We start from the raw sequence: 23,017 nt of genomic DNA, 5'->3' as shown, positions 1-23,017 counted from the left end.
AGGAGGAGCAATGAGGAGTTATTATGTAATGGGTTTGGTATGTCAGTGTGGGATAATGAAAAAGTTCTAGAGATGGACAGTGGTAACAACTGCACAACAATGTAAATGTACTGAATGCTAAATGTTAATGCTACTGAACTGTATGTTTTATATATATATATATATATATGCACGCACACACACACATATATAGAAAATATATTATCACAGTAACAAAATTACTCATCTCTGGCCCTATTTATCTTCACACCTTTATTCCTGCTTCTCCCCAGATGCAATCACCCTCAACTACTCTGATTCTTTTTCCTCCTATTTAATTAGGTATTTTAAAATATTATTCTTAATACTGCTTCTTACAGATTTATTAACTACAGATTTCTTGCCATTGTAAAGGAGACTTACAAAACTAGCAGTATTCCATACATGTTTCACTTATCTTAATTCCCCTAAAATAGCAACATCACAATTTTGGGTTAACTCAACCAATGCTAATAATTGTTTCCTTTTTCTAATTTGTTCAGTTTTGCAAGAATCCATTACATTTTTCACCAAATATTTCAACATCCATCTATCAGTTTGATTATTTTCCCGGAAGTTCTAATCTCCTGCTCCAAGCAAAACTGGTAACTTTTCAGCTTGTGTCACACCTGTCATCCTGGGACTTTCTTCTTTGTTGCTTCTGAGTGGGATTCTCTGTTTACTGAAGCTCTTTTATTTCCTTTCTTGGTTTATCCCCTTGTTTTGTTGAACCACATCTTCTGGTGATGTCCAAAAAAAATGTTCTTCATGAGCACATTTTTTTGGTCCTTGAGTTTTTCCCCCTGCTTTCACACTTGATTGATGGTTTAACTGGATACAGAATTCTAGGCTGAATGCAGAACTTTCAAGGTGATGTTTTACCACCTTCTACCTTTAATTCTACTGCCAACAAGTTAGATGCTATTCATATTCCTAATCCCTCCTAAGTGATTCTAAAAAGTTTTTAGATATTCTCTTTATTTCTGGTGTCCTAAAACAAATTTCATAATAATTTGCCTAGTATAGGATTTCTTTTATTGTGCTTGGCACTATGTAGGTCTTTTCAATCTGGATGTTTCTCTCCTTTGTTTTCTCTTTATGAATCCTGTTAATTAGAGACAAGATCTCTACAATGATCCTATAGCACATTTTAACTGATAAAATTAACATACAACACTCTACAATATTGTCTAAAGCAGTCTGTATATATACGAATAATGTAATAACTAACATATATAGGTCTAACTACTAATTCTATGAATTATACAGAATCAAAGTTACAATCTCAAAAATAGATGAGAAATGGCAATGAATAATCTGTTCATTGACAGAGACAGGTCGGACATTACACAACTCCAGCTGATTTTTGTCACGCAGGAATGTGAGCCAAGTGTTGGAAGATCCTTCGAAATTTCAAAAGCAGCTAGAAATATAGCTTTTTTGTGAGGTCTCAATTTTTAAATATAGGTAATGTATTTCAATTTTAAACATGGTATGAATCAACAGTGTTAGGTCAAATAAAGAATATTAACAAGATCAGCCCAAGAGTTGTATACAAGATAATATGGTTCCTAAGGAAACAACTTCGGAATCTGACAGACCAGAACTCAACCTTCTGTCTCACTACTTACTAAAAGTAATGCTTGGGGAAGTTAACTTCTTTTAAACCATCTATGAAATGGGGATAGACTTACTGTAGAGATTTAGTAAGATTATATATATAAACTGGTTATACAACAGTTACACATGCAAATAAGTATGTAAATAAATGCTCAATAAATGTTACCTATTATTAACATACAAAAAAATGCATTGGTATAGATAATATAAACACTGTCAAATCCACCAAGGAATTAAGACTAACAAAAGAAGTAGGAGGTGGCCGGCACTGTGGCTCACGCCTGTAATCCCAGCACTCTGGGAGGCCAAGGCAGGCGGATTACCTAAAGTCAGGAGTTCAAGGCTAGCCTGGCCAACATGGTGAAACTCCATCTCTACTAAAAATACAAAAATTAGCCGGGCATGTGGCACGTGCCTGTAGTCCCAGCTACGGGAGGCTGAGGCAGGAGAATTGCTTGAACCTAGGAGGCAGAGGCTGCAATGAGATGAGATCGCCCCATTGCACTACAACCTGGGAAACAAACCAAGACCCCGTCTCAAGAAAAGAGAAAAAAAAAAAAAAAAAAAGCAAGAGGCACCCAATAAGAACAAGGCTTTCTTTTGGGATGATAAAATGTTTTGAAACTTGATAAAGGTAGAGGTAACATTCTGAAGGTAATAAAGGCCACAGAATGTACACTTTAAAATGGTTAGCTGTTACGTGAATTTCACCTCATTAAAGAAAAAATCTGGGAAAAAGGAGGTAATATGAGAGAAGGAGTCAGAAAATGCTAGAAAGGGAGAATGAAACTGATCATTCTTTCCTCTTTTGAAGCCTGCCTATAAATAATATCTCTTTAACTCCTTTTTTAAACTGAATAGCCAATACTGATGTTAGGGCAACAAATACTTCCTGTTTATTGAAAATCAACATACAACTAAGGTTGATAGACGAAGAGATCAACGTATTTCAAATATTTCAAAAGAATATTTGAGACTGGGAGTGGAGGCTCATGCCTGTAATCCCAGCACTTTGGGAGGCTGAGACAGGTGGACTGCTTGAGTTCAGGAGTTTGAGACCAGCCTGGAAAACACGGCGAAACTCTGTCTCTACTAAAAATACAAAAATTAGCCATGTACGGTGACACACGCCTGTGGTCCCAGCCACTTGAGAGGATGAGGTGGGAGGATCGCTGGAGCCCAGAAGTCGAGGTTGCCGTGAACCATGTTCACAGCACCACCGTACTCCAGCCTGAGTGACCGAGCAAGACTCTGTCTCAAAAAAAAAGGGGGGGAGGGGGTGCTCTTGAATCTATTACACAGCTGCTTATACATGGGGGAAAAAAGCTCACAGTAAACAAGACAATAAATAAATCTTTTTCACAAATCACTATATATCAGAATATACGTATATATTTATATTTATATATGTATATATGTGTATATATATTTATATATATGAAATATATATATATATGTTAGAGTACAGTTACTCTAAAAGCATTTCCTTATAATATAGGACTCATGCCACCAACAAAGAAAAGAAAAAGGAGGTAGAGGGAAAGGGAAAGGAACAGAAAAGGAAAAGAAAAGCATCATACTAGAATCTCACTCTTGGAAGATTTACAATGCATAGTGGCATATTAAAGGTTCTGCAGTGAGAAGGACAGTTCACCTCTATTAAACCTCCATTCTCCTGATTTATTAGAAACAGAACAATTCTTAAGTTATGCCTCTTAAACACATGAAGCACCAATTTTGTTAAAGACTGCCTAGATTTATACCAAATAATATAAATTAGAAAACTTCAGTATTAGCTTGAGGGATGAGATTAACATACATATTGGCCAGGTGCAGTGGCTCATGCCTGTAATCCCAGCACTTTGGGAGGCTGAGGCAGGCGGATCACTTGAGCTCAGGAGTTTGAGACCACCCTGGGAAACACGGCGAAACCCTATCTCTACAAAAAACACAAAAATTAGCCAGGTCTGGTGATGCATTTGCCTGTGGTCCCAGCTACTTGGGAGGCTGAGGTTGGAGGATCACTTGAGCCCAGAAGGCAGAGGCTGCAGTGAACCGTGACCATGCCACTGCACCCCAGCCTGGGTGACAGAGCAAGAAACTGCCTCCAAAAAAAAAAAAAAAAAAAAAAAGGTGGCGTTCCAAGATGGTCAAATAGGAACAGCTCCTGTCTGCAGCTCCCAGCGTGATCCACGCAGAAGACTGGTGATTTCTGCATTTCCAACTGAGGTACCTGGTTCATCTCACTTGGACTGGTTGGAAAGTGGGTGCAGCCCACGGAGGGTGAGCCGAAGCAGGGCGGGGCATCGCCTCACCCAGGAAGCGCAATGGGTCGGGGGATTTCCCTTTCCTAGCCAAGGGAAGCCGTGACACACTATACCGGGAAAATTGGGACACTGCCACCCAAATACTGCGCTTTTCCAACGGTCTTAGCAAATGGCACAACAGGAGATTATATCCCGCGCCTGGCTCAGCGGGTCCTACGCCCACAGAGCCTTGCTCACTGCTAGCGCCAGCAGTTCCAAATTGAACTGCGAGGCAGCAGCCTGGCTGGGGGAGGGGCGTCCACCATTGCTGAGGCTTGAGTAGGTAAACAAAGTGGTTGGGAAGCTCGAACTGGGTGGAGCCCACCGCAGCTCAAGGAGGCCTGCCTGCCTCTGTAGACTCCAGCTCTGGGAGCAGGGCATAGCTGAACAAAAGGCAGCAGAAACTTCCTCAGACTTAAACATCCCTCTCTGACAGCTCTGAAGAGAGCAGTAGTTCTACCAGCACAGTGTTTGAGCTCTGAGAACGGACAGACAGCCTCCTCAAGTGGGTCTCTGACCCACTTGTAGCCTAACTGGGAGACACCTCCCAGTAGGGGCCGACTGACACCTCATACAGCTGGGTGCCCCCTGAGACGAAGCTTCCAGAGGAAGGATCAGGCAGCAATATTTGCTGTTCTGCAGCCTCCGCTGGTGATACCCAGGCAAACAGGGTCTGGAGTGGACCTCCAGCAAACTCCAACAGACCTACAGCTGAGGGACCTGACTGTTAGAAGGAACACTAACAAACAGAAAGGAATAGCATCAACATTAACAAAAAGGACATCTGCACCAAAACCCCATCTGTAGGTCACCATAATCAAAGACCAAAGGTAGATAAAACCACAAAGATGGGGAGAAAACAGAGCAGAAAAGCTGAAAATTCTAAAAACCAGAGCGCCTCTTCGCCTCCAAAGGATAACAGCTCCTCACCAGCAATGGAACAAAGCTGGATGGAGAACGACTTTGACAAGTTGACAGAAGTAAGCTTCAGAAGGTCAGTAATAACAAACTTCTCCGAGCTAAGCGAGGATGTTCAAACCCATCGCAAGGAAGCTACAAACCTTGAAAAAAGATTAGACAAATGGCTAACTAGAATAAACAGTGTACAGAAGACCGTAAATGACCTGATGGAGCTGAAAATCGTGGCTCGAGAACTACATGACGCCTGCACAAGCTTCAGCAGCCGATTCGATCAACTGGAAGAAAGGGTATCAGTGATTGAAGATCAAATGAATGAAATGAAGCAAGAAGAGAAGTTTAGAGAAAAAACAGCAAAAAGAAACAAACAAAGCCTCCAAGAAATATGGGACTATGTGAAAAGACCAAATCTACGTTTGATTGGTGTACTTGACAGTGATGGGGAGAATGGAACCAAGCTGGAAAACACTCTTCAGGATATTATCCAGGAGAACTTCCCCAACATAGCAAGGCAGGCCAACATTCAAATTCAGGGAATACAGAGACCACCACAAAGATACTCCTAGAGAAGAGCAACCCCAAGACACAAAATTGTTAGATTCACCAAGGTGGAAATGAAGGAAAAAATGTAAAGGGCAGCCAGAGAGAAAGGTTGGGTTACCCTCAAAGGGAAGCCCATCAGACTAACAGCGGATCTCTCGGCAGAAACTCTACAAGCCAGAAGAGAGTGGGGGCCAATATTCAACATTCTTAACGAAAAGAATTTCATATCCAGCCAAACTAAGCTTCATAAGTGAAGGAGAAATAAAAACCTTTACAGACAAGCAAATGCTGAGAGATTTTGTCACAACCAGGCCTGCCCTACAACAGCTCCTGAAGGAAGCACTAAACATGGGAAGGAACAACTGGTACCAGCCACTGCAAAAACATGCCAAATTGTAAAGACCATCAATGCTAGGAAGAAACTACATCAACTAATGGGCAAAATAACCAGCTAACATCACAATGACAGGATCAAATTCACACATAACAATATTAACCTTAAATGTAAATGGCGTAAATGCCCCAATTAAAAGACAAAGACTGGCAAATTGGATAAACAGTCAAGACCCATCAGTGTGCTGTATTCAGGAGATGCATCTCATGTGCAGAGACACACATAGGCTCAAAATAAAGGAATGGAGGAAGATCTACCAAGCAAATGGAAAGCAAGAAAAAGCAGGGGTTGCAATCCTAGTCTCTGATAAAACAAACTGTAAACCAACAAAGATCAAAAGAGACAAAGAAGGGCATTACATAATGGTAAATGGATCAATTCAACAAGAAGAGCTAACTATCCTAAATATATATGCACCCAATACAGGAGCACTCAGATTCATAAAGCAAGTCCTCAGAGACCTACAAACAGACTTAGACTCCCACACAGTTAATATCGGGAGATTTTAACACCCCACTGTCAATATGAGACAGATCAACGAGACAGAAGGTTAACAAGGATATCCAGGACTTGAACTCAGCTCTGCACCAATCAGACCTAATAGACATCTACAGAACCCTCCATCCCAAATCAACAGAATATACATTCTTATCAGCACCGCATCACACTTATTCCAAAATTGACCACATAGTTGGAAGTAAAGCACTCTCCAGCAAATGTAAAAGAACAGAAATCACAACAAACTGTCTATCCAACCACAGTGCAATCAAATTAGAACTCAGGATTAAGAAACTCACTCAAAACTGCACAAATACATGGAAACTGATCAACCTGCTCCTGAATGACTACTGGGTAAATAACAAAATGAAGGCAGAAATAAAGATGTTCTTTGAAACCAATGAGAACAAAGACACAACGTACCAAAATCTCTGGGACACATTTAAAGCAGTGTGTACAGGGAAATTTATAGCACTAAATGCCCACAAGAGAAAGCAGGAAAGATCTAAAATCAACATCCTAATATCACAGTTAAAAGAACTAGAGATGCAAGGAGCAAACAAATTCAAAAGCTAGCAGAAGGCAAGAAATAACTAAGATCAGAGCAGAATTCAAGGAGATAGGACACAAAAAACCTTTCAAAAAAATCAATGAACCCAGGAGCTGTTTTTTTTTAAAAACAAAAATTAAAAAAAAAAAAAATTGATAGACTGCTAGCAAGACTAATAAAGAAGAAAAGAGAGAAGAATCAAATAGACGCAATAAAAAATGATAAAGGGGATATCACCACTGATCCCACAGAAATACAAACTACCATCAGAGAATACTATAAACACCTCTACGCAAATAAACTAGAAAATCCAGAAGAAATGGATAAATTTCCTGGACATATACACCCTCCCAAGACTAAACCAGGAAGAAGTTGAATCCCTGAACAGACCAGTAACAGGCTGTGAAATTGAGGCAATAATAGCCTACCAACCAAAAAAAGTCCAGGACCAGACAGATTCACAGCCGAATTCTACCAGAGGTAAAAAGACAAGCTGGTACCATTCCTTCTGAAACTATTCCAATTCATAGAAAAAGAGGGAATCCTCCCTAACTTATTTTAGGACGCCAGCATCATCCCAATACCAAAGGCTGGCAGAGACACAACAGAAAAAGAGAATTTTAGACCAATACCCCTGATGAACATCGATGCAAAAATCCTCAATAAAATATTGGCAAACCGAATCCAGCAGCACATCAAAAAGCTTATCCACCAAGATCACGTTGGCTTCATCCCTGGGATGCAAGGCTGGTTCAACATACGCAAATCAATAAACATAATCCATCACATAAACAGAACCAAAGACAAAAACCACACGATTATCTCAATAGATGCAGAAAAGGCCTTTGACAAAATTCAACAGCCCTTCATGCTAAAAACGCACAATAAATTAGGTATTGATGGAACGTATCTCAAAATAATAAGAGCTATTTATGACAAACCCACAGCCAGTATCATACTGAATGGGAAAAACTGGAAGCATTCCCTTTGAAAACTGGCACAAGAGAGGGATGCCCTCTCTCACCACTCCTATTCAACAGTGTTGGAAGTTCTGGCCAGGGCAATCAGGCAAGAGAAGGAAATAAAGGGTATTCAATTAGGAAAAGAGGAAGTCAAATTGTCCCTGTTTGCAGATGACATGATTGTATATTTAGAAAACCCCATTGTCTCAGCCCAAAATCTCCTTCAGCTGATAAGCAACTTCAGCAAAGTCTCAGGATACAAAATCAATGTGCAAAAATCACAAGCATTCTTATACACCAATAACAGACAGAGAGCCAAATCATGAGTGAACTCCCAATTACAACTGCTACAAAGAGAATAAAATACCTAGGAATCCAACTTACAAGGGATGTGAAGGACCTCTTCAAGAACTACAAACCACTGCTGAACGAAATAAAAGAGGACACAAACAAATGGAAGAACATTCCATGCTCATGGATAGGAAGAACCAATATCGTGAAAACGGCCACACTGCCCAAGGTAATTTTTAGTTACAACGCCATCCCCATCAAGCTACCCATAAATTTCTTCACAGAATTGGAAAAAACTACTTTAAAATTCATATGGAACCAAAAAAGAGCCCGCACTGCCAAGATAATCCTAAGCAAAAAGAAAAAAGCTGGAGGCATCACACTACCTGACTTCAACCTGTACTACAAGGCTACAGTAACCAAAACAGCATGGTACTGGTACCAAAACAGAGATATAGACCAATGGAACAGAACAGAGCCCTCAGAAATAACACAACACATCTACAACCATCTGATCTTTGACAAACTTGACAAAAACAATAAATGGGGAAAGGGTTCCCTATTTAATAAATGCTGCTGGGAAAACTGGCTAGCCATATGTAGAAAGCTGAAACTGGATCCTTTCCTTACGCCTTATACAAAAATTATTTCAAGATGGATTAAAGACTTAAATGTTAGACCTAAAACCATAAAAACCCTAGAAGAAAACCTAGGCAATACCATTCAGGACATACGCATGGGCAAGGACTTCATGACTAAAACACCAAAACTAATGGCAACAAAAGCCAAAATAGACAAATGGGATCTAATTAAACTAAAGAGCTTCTGCACAGCAAAAGAAACTACCATCAGAGTGGACAGGCAACCTATAGAATGGAAGAAAATTTCTGCAATCTACCCATCTGACAAAGGGCTAATATCCAGAATCTACAAAGAACTTAAACAAATTCACAAGAAAAAATAAAGCAACCCCATCAAAAAGTGGGCAAAGGATATGAACAGACACTTTTCAAAAGAAGACATCTATGCAGCCAACAGACACAGGAAAAAATGCTCATCATTGTTGGTCATCAGAGAAATGCAAATCAAAACCACAATGAGATACCATCTCACACCAGTTGGAATGGCAATCATTAAAAAGTCAGGAAACAACAGACGCTGGAGAAGATGTGGAGAACAGCTTTTACACTGTTGGTGGGACGGTAAACTAGTTCAACCATTGTGGAAGACAGTGTGGCGATTCCTCAAGGATCTAGAACTAGAAATACCATTTGACCCAGCCATCCCATTACTGGGTATATACCCAAAGGATTATAAATCATGCTACTATAAAAACACATGGAGACGTATGTTTATTGAGGTACTGCTCACAATAGCAAAGACTTGGAACCAACCCAAATGTCCATCAATGATAGACTGGATTAAGAAAATGTGGCACATATACACCATGGAGTACTATGCAGCCATAAAAAAGGATGAGCTTCATGTCCTTTGTAGGGACATAGATGAAGCTGGAAACCATCATTCTGAGCAAACTATCACAAGGACAGAAAACCAAACACCACACGTTCTCACTCACAGGTGGCAACTGAACAATGAGAACACCTGGACACAGGGCGGGGAACATCACACACCGGGGCCTGTCCTGGGGTGGGGATTTGGGAGAGGGATAACATTAGGAGAAATACCTAATGTAAATGACGAGTTAATGGGTGCAGCAAACCAACACAGCACATGTATACACACGTAACGAATCTGTAAGTTGTGCACACGTACCCTATTACTTAAAGTATAATAAAAAAAGATTAACATACATATTACAGAATAATCAATTATCTGAATAAAACATTTTCATACTACCAGCATGTCAGGACAAGAGCTTAGCAGCAAGAAAGGAAGAAAACAGTAGTAGTAAGAGGAAAAGAAGAAAAAAACAATTTGGGAATAGTTAGCTTCTATGAGATGTGGCTTTCTTACTGTCAATTCCAAATGCTATATATATAAGCAAAACTGTTGCAATCAAGATAGTAAAAAACAGCAACAATAACAACAACAATAAAAAAGAGTAAAAAAATTACAGCTTGGTTCACTTTTCCCTCACTTGCTCTTGGCTTATTTTTTACATTAATTCCCAATCGTAGGAGGTAACCTCAAAAAGAGAAGTTAAATATTTGTCTCAAAAGGACTCTGAGTACCTCAAGTATAAAATTTCACATTTCCATAACAAATCATATCCCTCCAAGTTAAATAATACTGATCAATTTAGCCAGCTGTGGTGGCTCACGCCTGTCATTCCAGAGGCCGAGACAGGTGTATCACCCGAGGCCAGGAGTTCGAGACCAGACTGGCCGACATGGTAAAACCCCATCTCTACTAAAAATACAAAAATTAGCTGGGCGTGGGGGCAGGCACCTATAATCCCAGCTGCTCCGCAGGCTGAGGCAGGAGAATCGCTTGAACCCAGGGGGCAGAGGTTGCAGCGAGCTGAGATGGCACCACTGCACTCCAGCCTGGGCGACAAGAGTGAGACTCCATCTCAAAAAAAAAAAAAAAAAGAAAATGCTGAGCAATGTAAGCCTGAAGGCATTTGCAATCTGAGTTTATTTTAGTCAAAGCAATGATGTCGTACAACAATAACAAAGTCTAATCTCTGTAGAGTATTTTCCGTTTGGGGAAAAATCACAGGAAAAATATGCAGTATAAGAGAAAAGGAAAATTTTAAATATTCTTTGGGCATTCTAATAGAGAGGGCAAACAAAAATCCAACTGAAAATACTTTCGTTAACAGAAAAATTAAGTATACAAAAATTTTAAAAACATTTTTCACTGTGACACTATTACCTTTGAACCAAAAAAGGAATCACTACTGATTACTAATATCCTCAATATAATGTGAACCAATCAAGGAAATTAATCACTTAGGTCCTAGGCACAGCCATTCTCTTGGAGACTTTAATCCTAACAGGCAAATTACTTAGGAATTATTTATTTCCATTTTAGTTGATAGAAAAAAACAATACCTTTATTTCTGGTAACTGTTCATCCTTTCTCTCATAAAAGAAGAGGAGGGGCCTGGGCAATAGAGGCTATCAAAGCTTTATTGGCCAATTATCCCCCAATCAAAAAAGAATGAGACAAAAGGAAACAAGGACAGCATAGCTATTATATTCAGCAGACAATTCTTCATGTTGACATGCTATTAATAGTATCATAAGAGGTGACAAGATCCATTGGCTAAAAGAACCACTGGCTAAACATTAATCCAGATACATAAAACTTTTAGAAATAGCATATTTGAAGAAATCATATGGCTAGAAAAAACAAACTAGATAGATCGTGAAGCTAAATAGACTAAACCTCAGCCTTGATTACTAATTACAAGCTGCATGTGTGAATCTTTTCATTCAGAGGCATAAAGGTAAGAGTTATGAATCAAATGGAAGGACCAAAATGCTTCCCAGTGAAGTATTTTCTTGGTGAAGTTATTGCAATCTAAGGTCTGATAATCAGCTGTACAGGAACTTTATCAGTAACCTAAAAGATGATCAATCAGCCTCAGTGACTAATGACACTGAGAAGAGACCAACGTAGAAACTAGCACACCAGATTAATTTACCACAAAGATATTCTCACCATAATCAGAAAACCTGCCCTCTATTCAAAGTATTCACTCTTTTTTGGTATGAGTACTAATCTGGCTGGGTTGAATTAGTGCTTAGTTGAATACAGAATTAAAATAATGTGAAGTAGGTCATCATGTGGGATATATCATGCAGGCCATAAAGAGGACCGATAAACACTTCTGTACCATAGAAGAGGATACATGTCTGGTGACTGTACTGCTCATTTCCCAGATTCACCATCTTCCTTAATTCAAAATGTATCTTTTTCTTTTTTCTATGGCTCATTGCTTTTTCTTTAGAAGTGTTATCACAAGCTATATCAACTTGCTGTTCCCATCAGCTTGCAATGTTAAGCATCCTTCTACTATGCCCTGCCTAACTATGAGAAGATAAATTCATTTCTCTATTTTCAGCTTCTTAAACAGTCCTTCTGGCATCCCTATGTACCAGCTATAATTTTAATAGAAACTATAAAAACTAGGGGGATTTTTGTAGTTTTTGTAGGTACAAAAATTTGATTTTGAATATAAATATTACAAAATTCTAAATGAACACAATACTACAAAAAATTGTAAATCTACTGTGGTTCAAAGCAAGTTGCTAAAACTTATGGCTAGCTCATAAACAATGTAGGTTGTCTTATATACTTACACAACTATTATAAAAGGAGTCTACATCTGCATAATGCTTTATAAGTTACAAAGTACTTTCCCATCCATTTTAACATCTAATTGTCATAACCACCAAGTATTTAAATTGAAAGTCTCCAGGAAAGATACTAATAAAAGAGTGTAAAGGAAATAATCCAGAACTTTCACGTTTTTTTTTTAGAGATGAGTTCTCGCTGTGTTACCCAGACTGGCCTCTACCCTCTACCTGGGGGTTCAAGCCAAGTGATCCTCCCACCTCAGCCTCCCAAGTAGCTGGGACTACAGGAGCACACCACAATGCTTGGCCTGAAATTTTAACTTTTAAAGCCATTAAGGTTCTTACTGACAATTTACAGTTGATTTATTAATACACATATTTTTGCTCTGAAATTAGAAAATATGTTAAGACTATTTGCACATCAGATGTGAATTCCTTTCATAAAATACACCACGAATTCTTAAGGTTCCTACTGACAATTTACAGCTAATTTATTCATACATATATATTTTTGCTCTGAAATTAGAAAATATGTTAAGACTATTTGCACATCAGACATGAATTCCAAAGTCCTTTCATAAAATATGCCACGAATTCTTAAGACTGTATATTTTAAAAATAATATTTACATGGGCCTTGAGAAATAAACTGTTCTAAACTAAATGATAATCGCAGTTAGAAAATTATGCAAAATTATAAAACTGATTAGCCTTGGTACACCCAGCGATTCCTTTCTGTATCTCTTGTACCAACCAAATACTTCTTCAGGTATTTGGTATACATATGCACAGTGGTACCTTAAAATTTGGTCTACATAAAAATATACAGTATTAGTTATCTACATCTTAGTGTGAATAAATTTAACTGAATAAATCCACTCTAGGATTTTAAGCCTAATCTCCAATTATGAAATAAGACAAAAATCACACTGTAATGGAATCCAGGCATTAAACCTGGTGACAGGCATTTTATGGAGTCCAGGAAATGATACCAGATAAGTACCTGATTATGTATAAGGTCAGTTCTTATCAAATGAACTGTATACCCCTGAAGTCCATTAGGTACGGTGAGCCAAAAAATGATCATAGAGCACTACAATAATAAAGTTTACATCACAAAGTATCTTTTTCTGTGGTTTGGAAATCTTTTCTAAATGAAAATACAACATGAATATAAACATCAATATTTGAAATAGAAAATCAAAGCATTCTTACCTTACTACATCATCAATATTGTTCCTGTATACGCCTTCAAGTCTTTCTGCAGGAAATCCCATAGCAATAATGTTTGGATAAATATCTGAGTACTTTAGTTAAGGAAAGAAATATCTGAAATATGCAGCAATCAAACTAAAAGCATACATTTTAAAACATTAGCTAGTTATGAAAAGAAAGCTTTCCCCACTATAGCTGGAGTAATAAAAGGTGGTCAGTATATTTATGTATAACCATTTATGTGTAATACTGGTAAAGATAAAAGGTAACTTCCATATTGACAGTATTCAGGTATATGAGAAAAACAGAAACTCGTGGTTTATAAATCACAGAACTAAAGCACTTTATGTCAAAAACCAAAAATCAAAACAAAACCCCAAAATTGGCACCTGCCTGAAAAGACAAGAGTTCAACTTCTAATTTTTCATGGCTAAAAAAGGCAACACGTTGTAGAAAAAAGAAGACACAGTGAAAATCTGGAAGTCAGATTTAAGAGCTGGCTATGTCTCTAACTAGTTGTGTAATTTGGACAAGTCACTTAACCTTTCTAGACCGCAATTTCCTATTCTACATGATAATTAGACTCAAAGAGATTACTACTAAGGTTTCTTCCAGCCCTTGCTATCTATGACTTGGTAATACTGAACTGAGGTAGAAACTTCATTTATTATTCTTACTTTCAATCAAACTACAGTTGGCCAATGAACAAAACCGGTTTGAGCTGTGTGGGACCACTTGTATGTGGACCTTCTTCTACCTCTGCCACCCATGAGACAGCAAGTCTGACCTTTCCTCTCTCTCCTACTCCTTGGCCTACTCAAAGTGAAGGCAATAAGGATGAAGACCTTTATGAGGATCCACTTCCACTTAATGAATAGTAAGTATATTTTCTCTTTATGATTTTAATATTTTTTCTGCAGCTTACTTTATTATACAAATATGCTATCTAACACATATATAAAATATGTATTAATGAACATTATGTTATCAGTAAGACTTCTAGTCAACTATAGGCTAAATATTAATAGTTAAGTTTTGGGGGAGTCAAAAGTTACATGTGAATTTTCAACTGCACAGGGGTAGGCGCCCCTACCCTCTGTGTTGTTCAAGGGTCAACTGTCATGGATACTTAGCATGCCCATTATAGTCAATTATGTTACAGACTATAGCTAGCATAAAAACAAACCTCTACACTCAAGAACCATTTATAAACTATAAAAATCATCAACACTCTACACTTTTATGATTCTTACCCACTCATCATACCAGCTCTCATTTTTTGAGGTACATCAACCTAATCTCATGATTTTCTGACAGACCTTTCACGCCAGCCCAGACAATCTGCCTAACGCCTCCTTTCAAGACCAACTCCAATAATCTCTGCCCACTCACTTCTGGACTCATTTATCTTCCAAATAAAATTCAAAGTTGACCTAATCCAATGCCCTTTTCTAGGTCTTTTTCTTTCTGCAGCTTTCATATGATTGAGTTGATTTCAGTAGTATTTTCAATCCAAAAATAATTATCAAGTTACTGAAAGCTATTATTTTAATAATATAGTTTAAGAAATGGTTATATGTATATGTTCTATCTATAAGATAACTATGTGCTAACTGGAGAGATCTCCTGAATATTTTAAGGAAAAAAACCCACCCAATAGAGTATGCTGGGTATATCTTTCGTATAGGGATGACAAAAAGAATGTTAATACATATATTTGCTTGAATGTCAACATCCTCAATACACATACGCATGCATGAGTGATAAACGAGAAAGTAATAAAAATGGTTGCTTCACAGAGAAAGGGAAGAAAAGGGGAAAAGCACAGCAAGAACAGGTAGCAGCAGGACTCCTGTGTATATCTTTATATATTTTTGATCTTAGAATAATATAAAGAAAAAAAAGACTTATAATCTCATAAACTGAACACTGCTAGAAACAAAACTGATTAAATGTCAAACTGGCACCCAGGAGAAAGAGAAAGGTTTTGTTACAAGGGCTATTTGGACACTGCACTTTTACTGCACTTCTTGGTAGGAAGTATTCTAAGAACAAAAAAATACTAGGAAGAAACTTTAAACTTCTTTTGGTAGTTTTACTGATTCTAGTAATATAATTATTAATATCCTCAAACTATTTTTTTTTTTTTTTAAATAGAGACCAGGTCTCATGACGTGGCACAGGCTGGTCTCAAACTCCTGGGCTCAAGCCATCCTCCCACCTTGACCTCCCAAAGTGCCAGGATTACATGCATGAGCCACTACATCCAGCCTCCTCAAACTATTTTATCTTCCCCCCCCCCGCCCCGAAACAGGGTCTCACTTTGTCACCCAGGCTGGAGTGTGGTGGCATGATCATGGCTCACTAGAGCCTTGACCTCCTGGGCTCAGGTGATCCTCTCACTTCAGCCTCCTGAGTAGCTGGGAATACAGGCACATGCCACCATGCCCAGCTAATTTTTTGTAAAGACAAGGTTTCATCATGTTGCCCAGGTTGGTCTTGAACTCCTGAGCTCAAGCAATCCACCTGCCTCAACCTCCAAAGTGCTGGGATTACAGCGTGAGCCACCGCACCAGGACTATTTTCTTTATGTTGTAGAAATAAGCAAAGAAGTTATGCTAATGACTTTAAGGTTCATAATTCTAAGTATAAGCAAAAAGAGATAAAATATTGTAAAATCAAGAAACCATGTAAAAAACTAAAAATATCAGTACGAATTCATGTTTGTAAAAATCTGTTTTCTAGGTCTTTTCTCTGAAATGGCCTAAAAGAAACATCACTCTAGCAGTAATAAACATTCCTAGAACACAGATTTTCATCTCTAATATCATAATAAACTAAAAGGTACCAAACTCCTTGGAAAAAGACTTAATGCCAGGTTTAGAGTAGGGAAGGTACAGGTAAGCCTGGGATACCTTTTCATTCCAAGAGAAGAAGGAAGGCTTATAGAGATTAATGGCCCATATCAAATGGACATAGGAGGTGGTATAAAGGTCCAAATGACTAACTGTGATAATCTGAGCATCAAAGAAAACATTTAAATGGTAGTAACACCCTGAATTAAATAAAGTTCTTGAGTCTATAAAGACACTCAAAAGAAAAAAGGCCGGATATTGTTGGTCACGTCTGTAATCCTAGCACTTTGGGAGGCTGAGGTGGGTGGATTCCTTCAGCCCAGGAGTTTGAGACCAGGCTGGGCAATACGGCAAAACCCCATCTCTACAAAAAATACAAAAAAATTGGCTGGCCATGGTGGTGTACACCTTTAGTCCCAGGCTGAGGCGGGAGGATCACCTGAGCCCAGGGAGATTGAGGCTTCGGTGTACCATGATTGCACCACAGCATGCCAGCCTGGGCAACAGAGTAAGACCCCATCTCAAAAAAAAAAAAAAAAAAAGTTAAAACAACTAAAAATACCCTGCTTATTTATCATCTTTTGAGGTGGTTAATGGAATAGTTCTTCACTTTGAAAAATGGTAAAGAGTGAGATTTAAGTATTTATTTTGTCTTTCCTATAGAGACTGTATTTAAAGACAACCAAATAGTCCCATTTCACAAGTTCTATCTTACCAAAAAACATCAATTAATAATGTAAAAGAATAGAATTTAAAGCCTTATTTTGCAAACCCTAATGAAATTACTGATATATTCAAAGATCAACAAATGGTGTTAAACCAATAGGTGAGTGGTTGATGAGAAAATGAACTTTCTTACAGCACCAAAATACTACTACCCAAAATACTTTCTAATGTAAAGAGATGAATATAATTGAACAATGGGCTGAAAAGACTGTCATTGTCCAATTTCAGTGGCCATCTCCTCATCATGAATCAAGTAAAGATCATGTAACTTCTGACATGCAATATAAAGGACACAGCATCATCTATGATAGTTAAGGATCTTCAACTCAAATCCACCAAGGATTCAGATACAAATTTTAATTTGTAGGAAATACATAGGATAAAACAAGCTAAATGACACTATGAGACAGTAAACTGGACAAATTCAGAAAGTCTGTAAGACATGACCCATTCTCTCTTCAACAAGCCAGTATCTTTAAGAAAAAAAAAAAGGTGGGGGGCGGTGGTGGGAGGTGGGGGAAGTGGGAGGATGGGTTGCTGCCCTTGATTTTTAAAGATATAAGGTTCCTAACAGCCAATTTCATAGGTGCAATGCTGGCCTGGATACTGTTTTAGCCAAACCAGCCATAAAGGACATTTTTGAGCTAATTGGAAACACTTTAATGTGATCCGGGCATTATATAAGATGAAAAGTTACTGAAATGGAAAAGTAGATGTAAATGACTAAAAAAGGCAGGTTTCAAAACAGAATGTACAATGTAATACCATTTGGATAAAAAGAATACATATATATCCATATAGACATATACAGACAAAAGATTATAAAGTACTAAAAGTAATATGTAGGTGGTGGCATGTATATTTTTTCTCATATTTGCTTGTTTTGTATTTTTGCCACAATGTACCTGTATCGTTTCTGTAACAAATGTTTAAAATTAGATGTTTTATAATTATCTATTTACTAATTGCCATGACAAAATGCTGTCTTGCCCTGTATGACTTAGAAAAAGCTCTGTATGCATTTTTTAATGTCAAATTTCTACCAAAAATTATACTAATAAAAGCATCTAAGATTTAAATGACTATGCCCCAAAAACATTTTTTGTCTCTTTAGGAACATACAAATTCACCCTCAGCCTCAAAGTGTTTTTATTATAAAGATTCTAAAAGAAAACTACTAGGATTATCATTTTAACATCACAAATATTTGCTGTCATCTACTATTCTCACATAAGAAAGCTGCCCCAACTCTTAGCCAATCTGACATTTTTTTAAAAAACTAAGAAAAATAAATTTAAAAAATAAGAAGCAAGCAGCCTCACTTAAAAATGTAGCTGTTGTTCAATTATCAAAATGTACTGGGATATTATATCCATTCATTTAAAAAAAAAAAAAAAAAGCAGAAGACAGCAGAGGCCTAAAGTGAAATAATCTTAACTGAGTAATGTTAACTCCACCTTAGAAGACAAATGTAAGAAAATGGAAGACGTCAGAAAAAATGAGGCACCAGAAGCAATGGCAGGGAACCCAAAGTGGTTACAGCTACCAATACTCTGGAATTCCTACTCTAAATTATAAATATATTTTGGTCAAAAAATATAAATTTAAATCATCTATGTTTTTTGAACAATGCAACTAAGAATACTTTATTAAAAGAAATAATTATTAGCACTAACAACCTTACCTAACCTAAACCATTAATTTCAGTGAGAATAGTATTAAGATTTTTATCCTTACAGATATGCACAGAAGTACAAAGCCCCTCCCTTGAAATGTGGTCATTCTAACCAGGGCTAAACTTCAATTTATCCTTGCACTATAAATACTAATTAATAATTAGTATTTAATGCCAGCCTGGGAGAACTTCAGGCTGATGTCTATTTTCTGCTGCTATACAATACCACAGACGGGGTAATTTATAAAGAAAAGAAGTTTATTTCACTCACAGTTCTAGAAGCTGAGAAGTCTAAGATCAAGGGGCTGCATGTGGTGAGTCTTCTGGATGCATCATAACATGGTAGAAGGCATCACATGGCAAGAGAGGGCATGAGCACATGATAGAGAAAAAGGGGGCCAAACTCCAGAGATAACTAACCCACACCTGCAATAATGGCATTAATCCATTAATGAAGGCAAAGCCCTTATAATGTAATCACTTCTGAAAGGTTCCACTTCTTAATAATGCCACATGGCAATGAAGTTTCAACATGAGTTTTGAAGGAAACATCCAAACCATAGCATTCTGCCCCTGGGCCTCAAAACTCATGTCCTTCTCACCTACAAAATACATTCGTTTCATCCCAATAGACGCTGGGAAGCCGTACCTCCATGGCTTTGCTGGACTGAGCCCATGCAGCTTTCACAGGTTAGAGTCTCAAGCCTAAAGTTCTCTCAGGCTGGCACTGCATACTTGTAGCTCTACAGTTCTGAAGCTTTGGTGGTGGGCCTGCTGCCATGGCTCCATTATGCAGTACCCTAATAGGGACTCTCTGTAGTGACTCCAACCCACATTTCCACTATTCAGAGGCTCCAAGCCTGTGGCAAGTCTCTCCCAGACTATCCCCATCATCCTTTGAAATCCTGGTGGTGGTAGCCATGTCTCCCACAGCTTTTTCATTCTGTGTAATTAGCACCATATAGACGCTGCCAAGGTTTACCATTTGAGTACTCAGCAGTAGCCTAAGCCACACCTGGGCCCCTTTGAACCAGACCTAGGACAGCCAAGGCCCACTGGGTTGAAATATGGGGAGCTGAGGCAGCCCTGGGCAGCAAGCTTGTGAAGGACCACCTGAGCCACAAACCATTCTGCCCTCCTACAGCTCTGGGCCTGTGATGGGGCAGGCAGCCTCAAAGATCTCCAAAATGCCTTTGGGGTCTTTTTCCACTGTCTTGATAAATAGCCCCTGGGTCTCTTCTAGGAATATTAATCTCTTTAGCAAATGGTTCCTGGACCACACCCTTGGTTTGCTCTCCTAAACATACCTTTTGCATTCTTTACTGTGGCCAGGCTGCAAATTTTCCAAGTATTTCCATTCTGCCTCTCTTTTAATTATAAATTCTGTCTTCAAGTCATTCCCTTCCCCCAGCTTAGTTTAAGTGGTTAAAAGTAGCCATCCAGTAGCCTAAATGCTCTGCTGCTTAGTTATTTCTTCTGCAGCATATCCTAGTTCATCACTCTTAAATTCTGCATTCCATAAAGTCTTAGGATATGAATACAATTTCGCCAAGGTCTTTGCAACTATTTAACAAGGATGACCTTTACTCCAGTGTCCAGTACCTTGTTCTTCATTTCTGAGATATCATCAGAATGACCTTTACCACTTATAGTTCTACCAACTGATGACAACTTAAATAATCTCTAAGAAGTTCCAGATTTTCCCTACAGCTCTCTTCTTCTGAATCCTAATCAGAATTGTCCTTAATGCTCTATTCGCAGCAATACAGGCTTTTTCTAGCCTGTTTATCCAAACTCTTCCATCCTTCTCTAGCCAGAACCCAAGCCATTTGCACATTTTCAGGTATTTGTTATGGCAACAATCACACTCTTGGTACCAGTTTTCTTAGTAAATTTTATGTTGCTTTACTAGAATACCACAAAACAGGTAGTTTAGAATGAACAGAAATGTATTTGGCTCACGGTTCTGGAGATTGGGAAGTCCAAGAGCATGGCCTCAGCATCTGGCAAGGATCTTTGTGTTGAGTTACCACATGGCAGAAGGTAAGGAAGCATGTGAGACAGAGGAGGCCAAACTCCCAAGATAACTCATCCACTACCATGCAAACAGCATTAATCCATTCATAAGGATAGAGACACCATTACCTAATCACCTCTTAAAAGTTCCATCTCTTAATACCATCACAGTGGCAATTAAATTTCAACATGAGTTTTATAAGAGACATTCAAAGCATAGCAGCAAAGGTTGCAAAGGATTTAACTCATTTCAGACAAGTCTATAACTATACATAAATGGGTGTTACATAATCATTAAAGTAAACTCAGCTGGCCCCCTCCTTCATTCACATAATCATTCAAACATATATTGAACGTTTTGTACAACGGGCACTGAGAATATAAGGCTAAGTAAGCAAAGACTACTGTCCTCAAGGCTTTCCTATTCTATTAGGGAAGACAGACACACAGACCTATAATTGTGCCAAAGGCCCGATTAGATAAAAAATAAGATAGCTTAAGAGTTAAAGAGGGAAGGATTAATTCTGTGGGGACACAGATAAAGCTTCACCAAGTAGGTAATATATTAGATAATCCTTAAGAGTTAAGTCAGAAACCAGTAAACAGAGGAAGAAACAAGAGCAGTTAGAACATTCCAAGCAAAGGCTAAAATAGACATATGGAAATACATAAAATATTCAGCAAAAAGCAAACAGTCCAGTGAAGCTTACACACAAAGCAACATGGAGAAGGCAGGACTGACAAGGTAAGGTCCAGCTTTAAGGATGCCATGGCAGCGAATTCAATTTAATCAGACAGATAAGGAGTCAAAGACCAGGATCAACATGGAAGACTTTGCAGAGCAGCAAGTCTTGTTCATGACCTATTTATTCCTTTAAATGGAGTCTAGGAATTCAATCTTTTTAAGGTTTCATTTTCTTCAGATTCTCACCTTCCTTACTCATAAAGTTTGAGATTTTACCCAAGACATCGGCATCCATCATAAGTTAGAAAGATGTAGACAACTAGTACCTGTTAAGTATCATGTACCACACAGTATGCCAAATATATTCTCATTTAATCCTAACAATCCTAAATAGTATTACATTTCATAGACAAAGAAATTGAGAGTCAAAAACACTGGGTAATTTGCCCAGGTTAGTGACTAGTAAGTTATAATTTGAACCCAGATTATATACGAAGCTCCAAAGCCCAAGCTTTTTACACCACACTGCCCAACAAGAGGAGATTAAGGTTTTTCTATTTCCAAATAAAAATATAAAACTTTCAAAGGAAACAGGTTCAAATAAAAGTGATTTACTAACCTGTAATTACATTTACTAATAAAATGTTAAAATTGAAAAAATTCCAAGACAGTATGAAAATTTACTGACATTTCCAAAAGTAACACCAGCAACTACCTAAACAAGCACCAAATCTTGAGGCAAATATTTCTTATGCCACAAATTACACAAATAAACAAAATCTTTCTAATATACATTTATACTTCTCCATATATTATAAAATTTGACATTTTAGAAAAACTAAAACAACATAAGAACTGAGGAATATATATATATAATATATATATATATAAAATGATTTCTGATAGAAAACAGCCTTAACCTACACTTACCTGATATTCTTCTGAATAAGTGGAGTGTTTAATATGAAATTTACATATAATGACATAAGTATTAAGCATAAAGATTTATAACAACCAGGTAACCAGAGGAAGATGAGTATGTCTGACATCTAGAGATTTACTTGCAGGCAGTATGGCATAATGGTTAATAACACACACTCTAGAACCAACTTGCTGGAACTTGAACCCCAGCTTCACTTATTCTGCAACCTTAGGCAAAATACATACTCTTTCTGTGCCTGCTTCCTAAGTAGAATGGGGCTAATAAAGGTACCTCATATAAGGTTGCTATGAGGATTAAATGAGCTAATATATGAACAATGCTTAAAACATAGTGACAGCTGTCTCTCAACTGAACAAATGGTAATGCCTTATCCCATAATACCCCACTGTAACTACTTTTCTTTCAACGACAGTGACTTGTGGAATAATGTAATCTTTCTAAAGAACATCAGAGCTTAACAAAAAGTTTTACTCTTTGAAATCCTTAATGTATCAATTTGCCTTTTAAGTATTTATTTTATTATAACTTAAGA

General features: G+C 37.8%; 1 protein-coding gene across 2 annotated transcripts in view; it reads right to left on the bottom strand.

Annotated features, from left to right (window-relative positions):
• Nucleotides 1-23,017, bottom strand: part of PTEN (phosphatase and tensin homolog) — a 104,322-nt gene that overhangs the window by 60,655 nt on the left and 20,650 nt on the right. For both annotated transcript variants that reach the window (XM_054521400.2, NM_001131483.1), the window contains 1 exon segment: nucleotides 13,586-13,670. In XM_054521400.2, coding sequence (XP_054377375.1) covers nucleotides 13,586-13,670 — 85 coding nt within the window.

Source organism: Pongo abelii, chromosome 8 (genome assembly GCF_028885655.2).
Source record: "Pongo abelii isolate AG06213 chromosome 8, NHGRI_mPonAbe1-v2.0_pri, whole genome shotgun sequence".
In the NCBI taxonomy this organism is placed as follows: domain Eukaryota; kingdom Metazoa; phylum Chordata; class Mammalia; order Primates; family Hominidae; genus Pongo; species Pongo abelii.
This window is presented reverse-complemented; position numbering and strand designations above follow the sequence as displayed.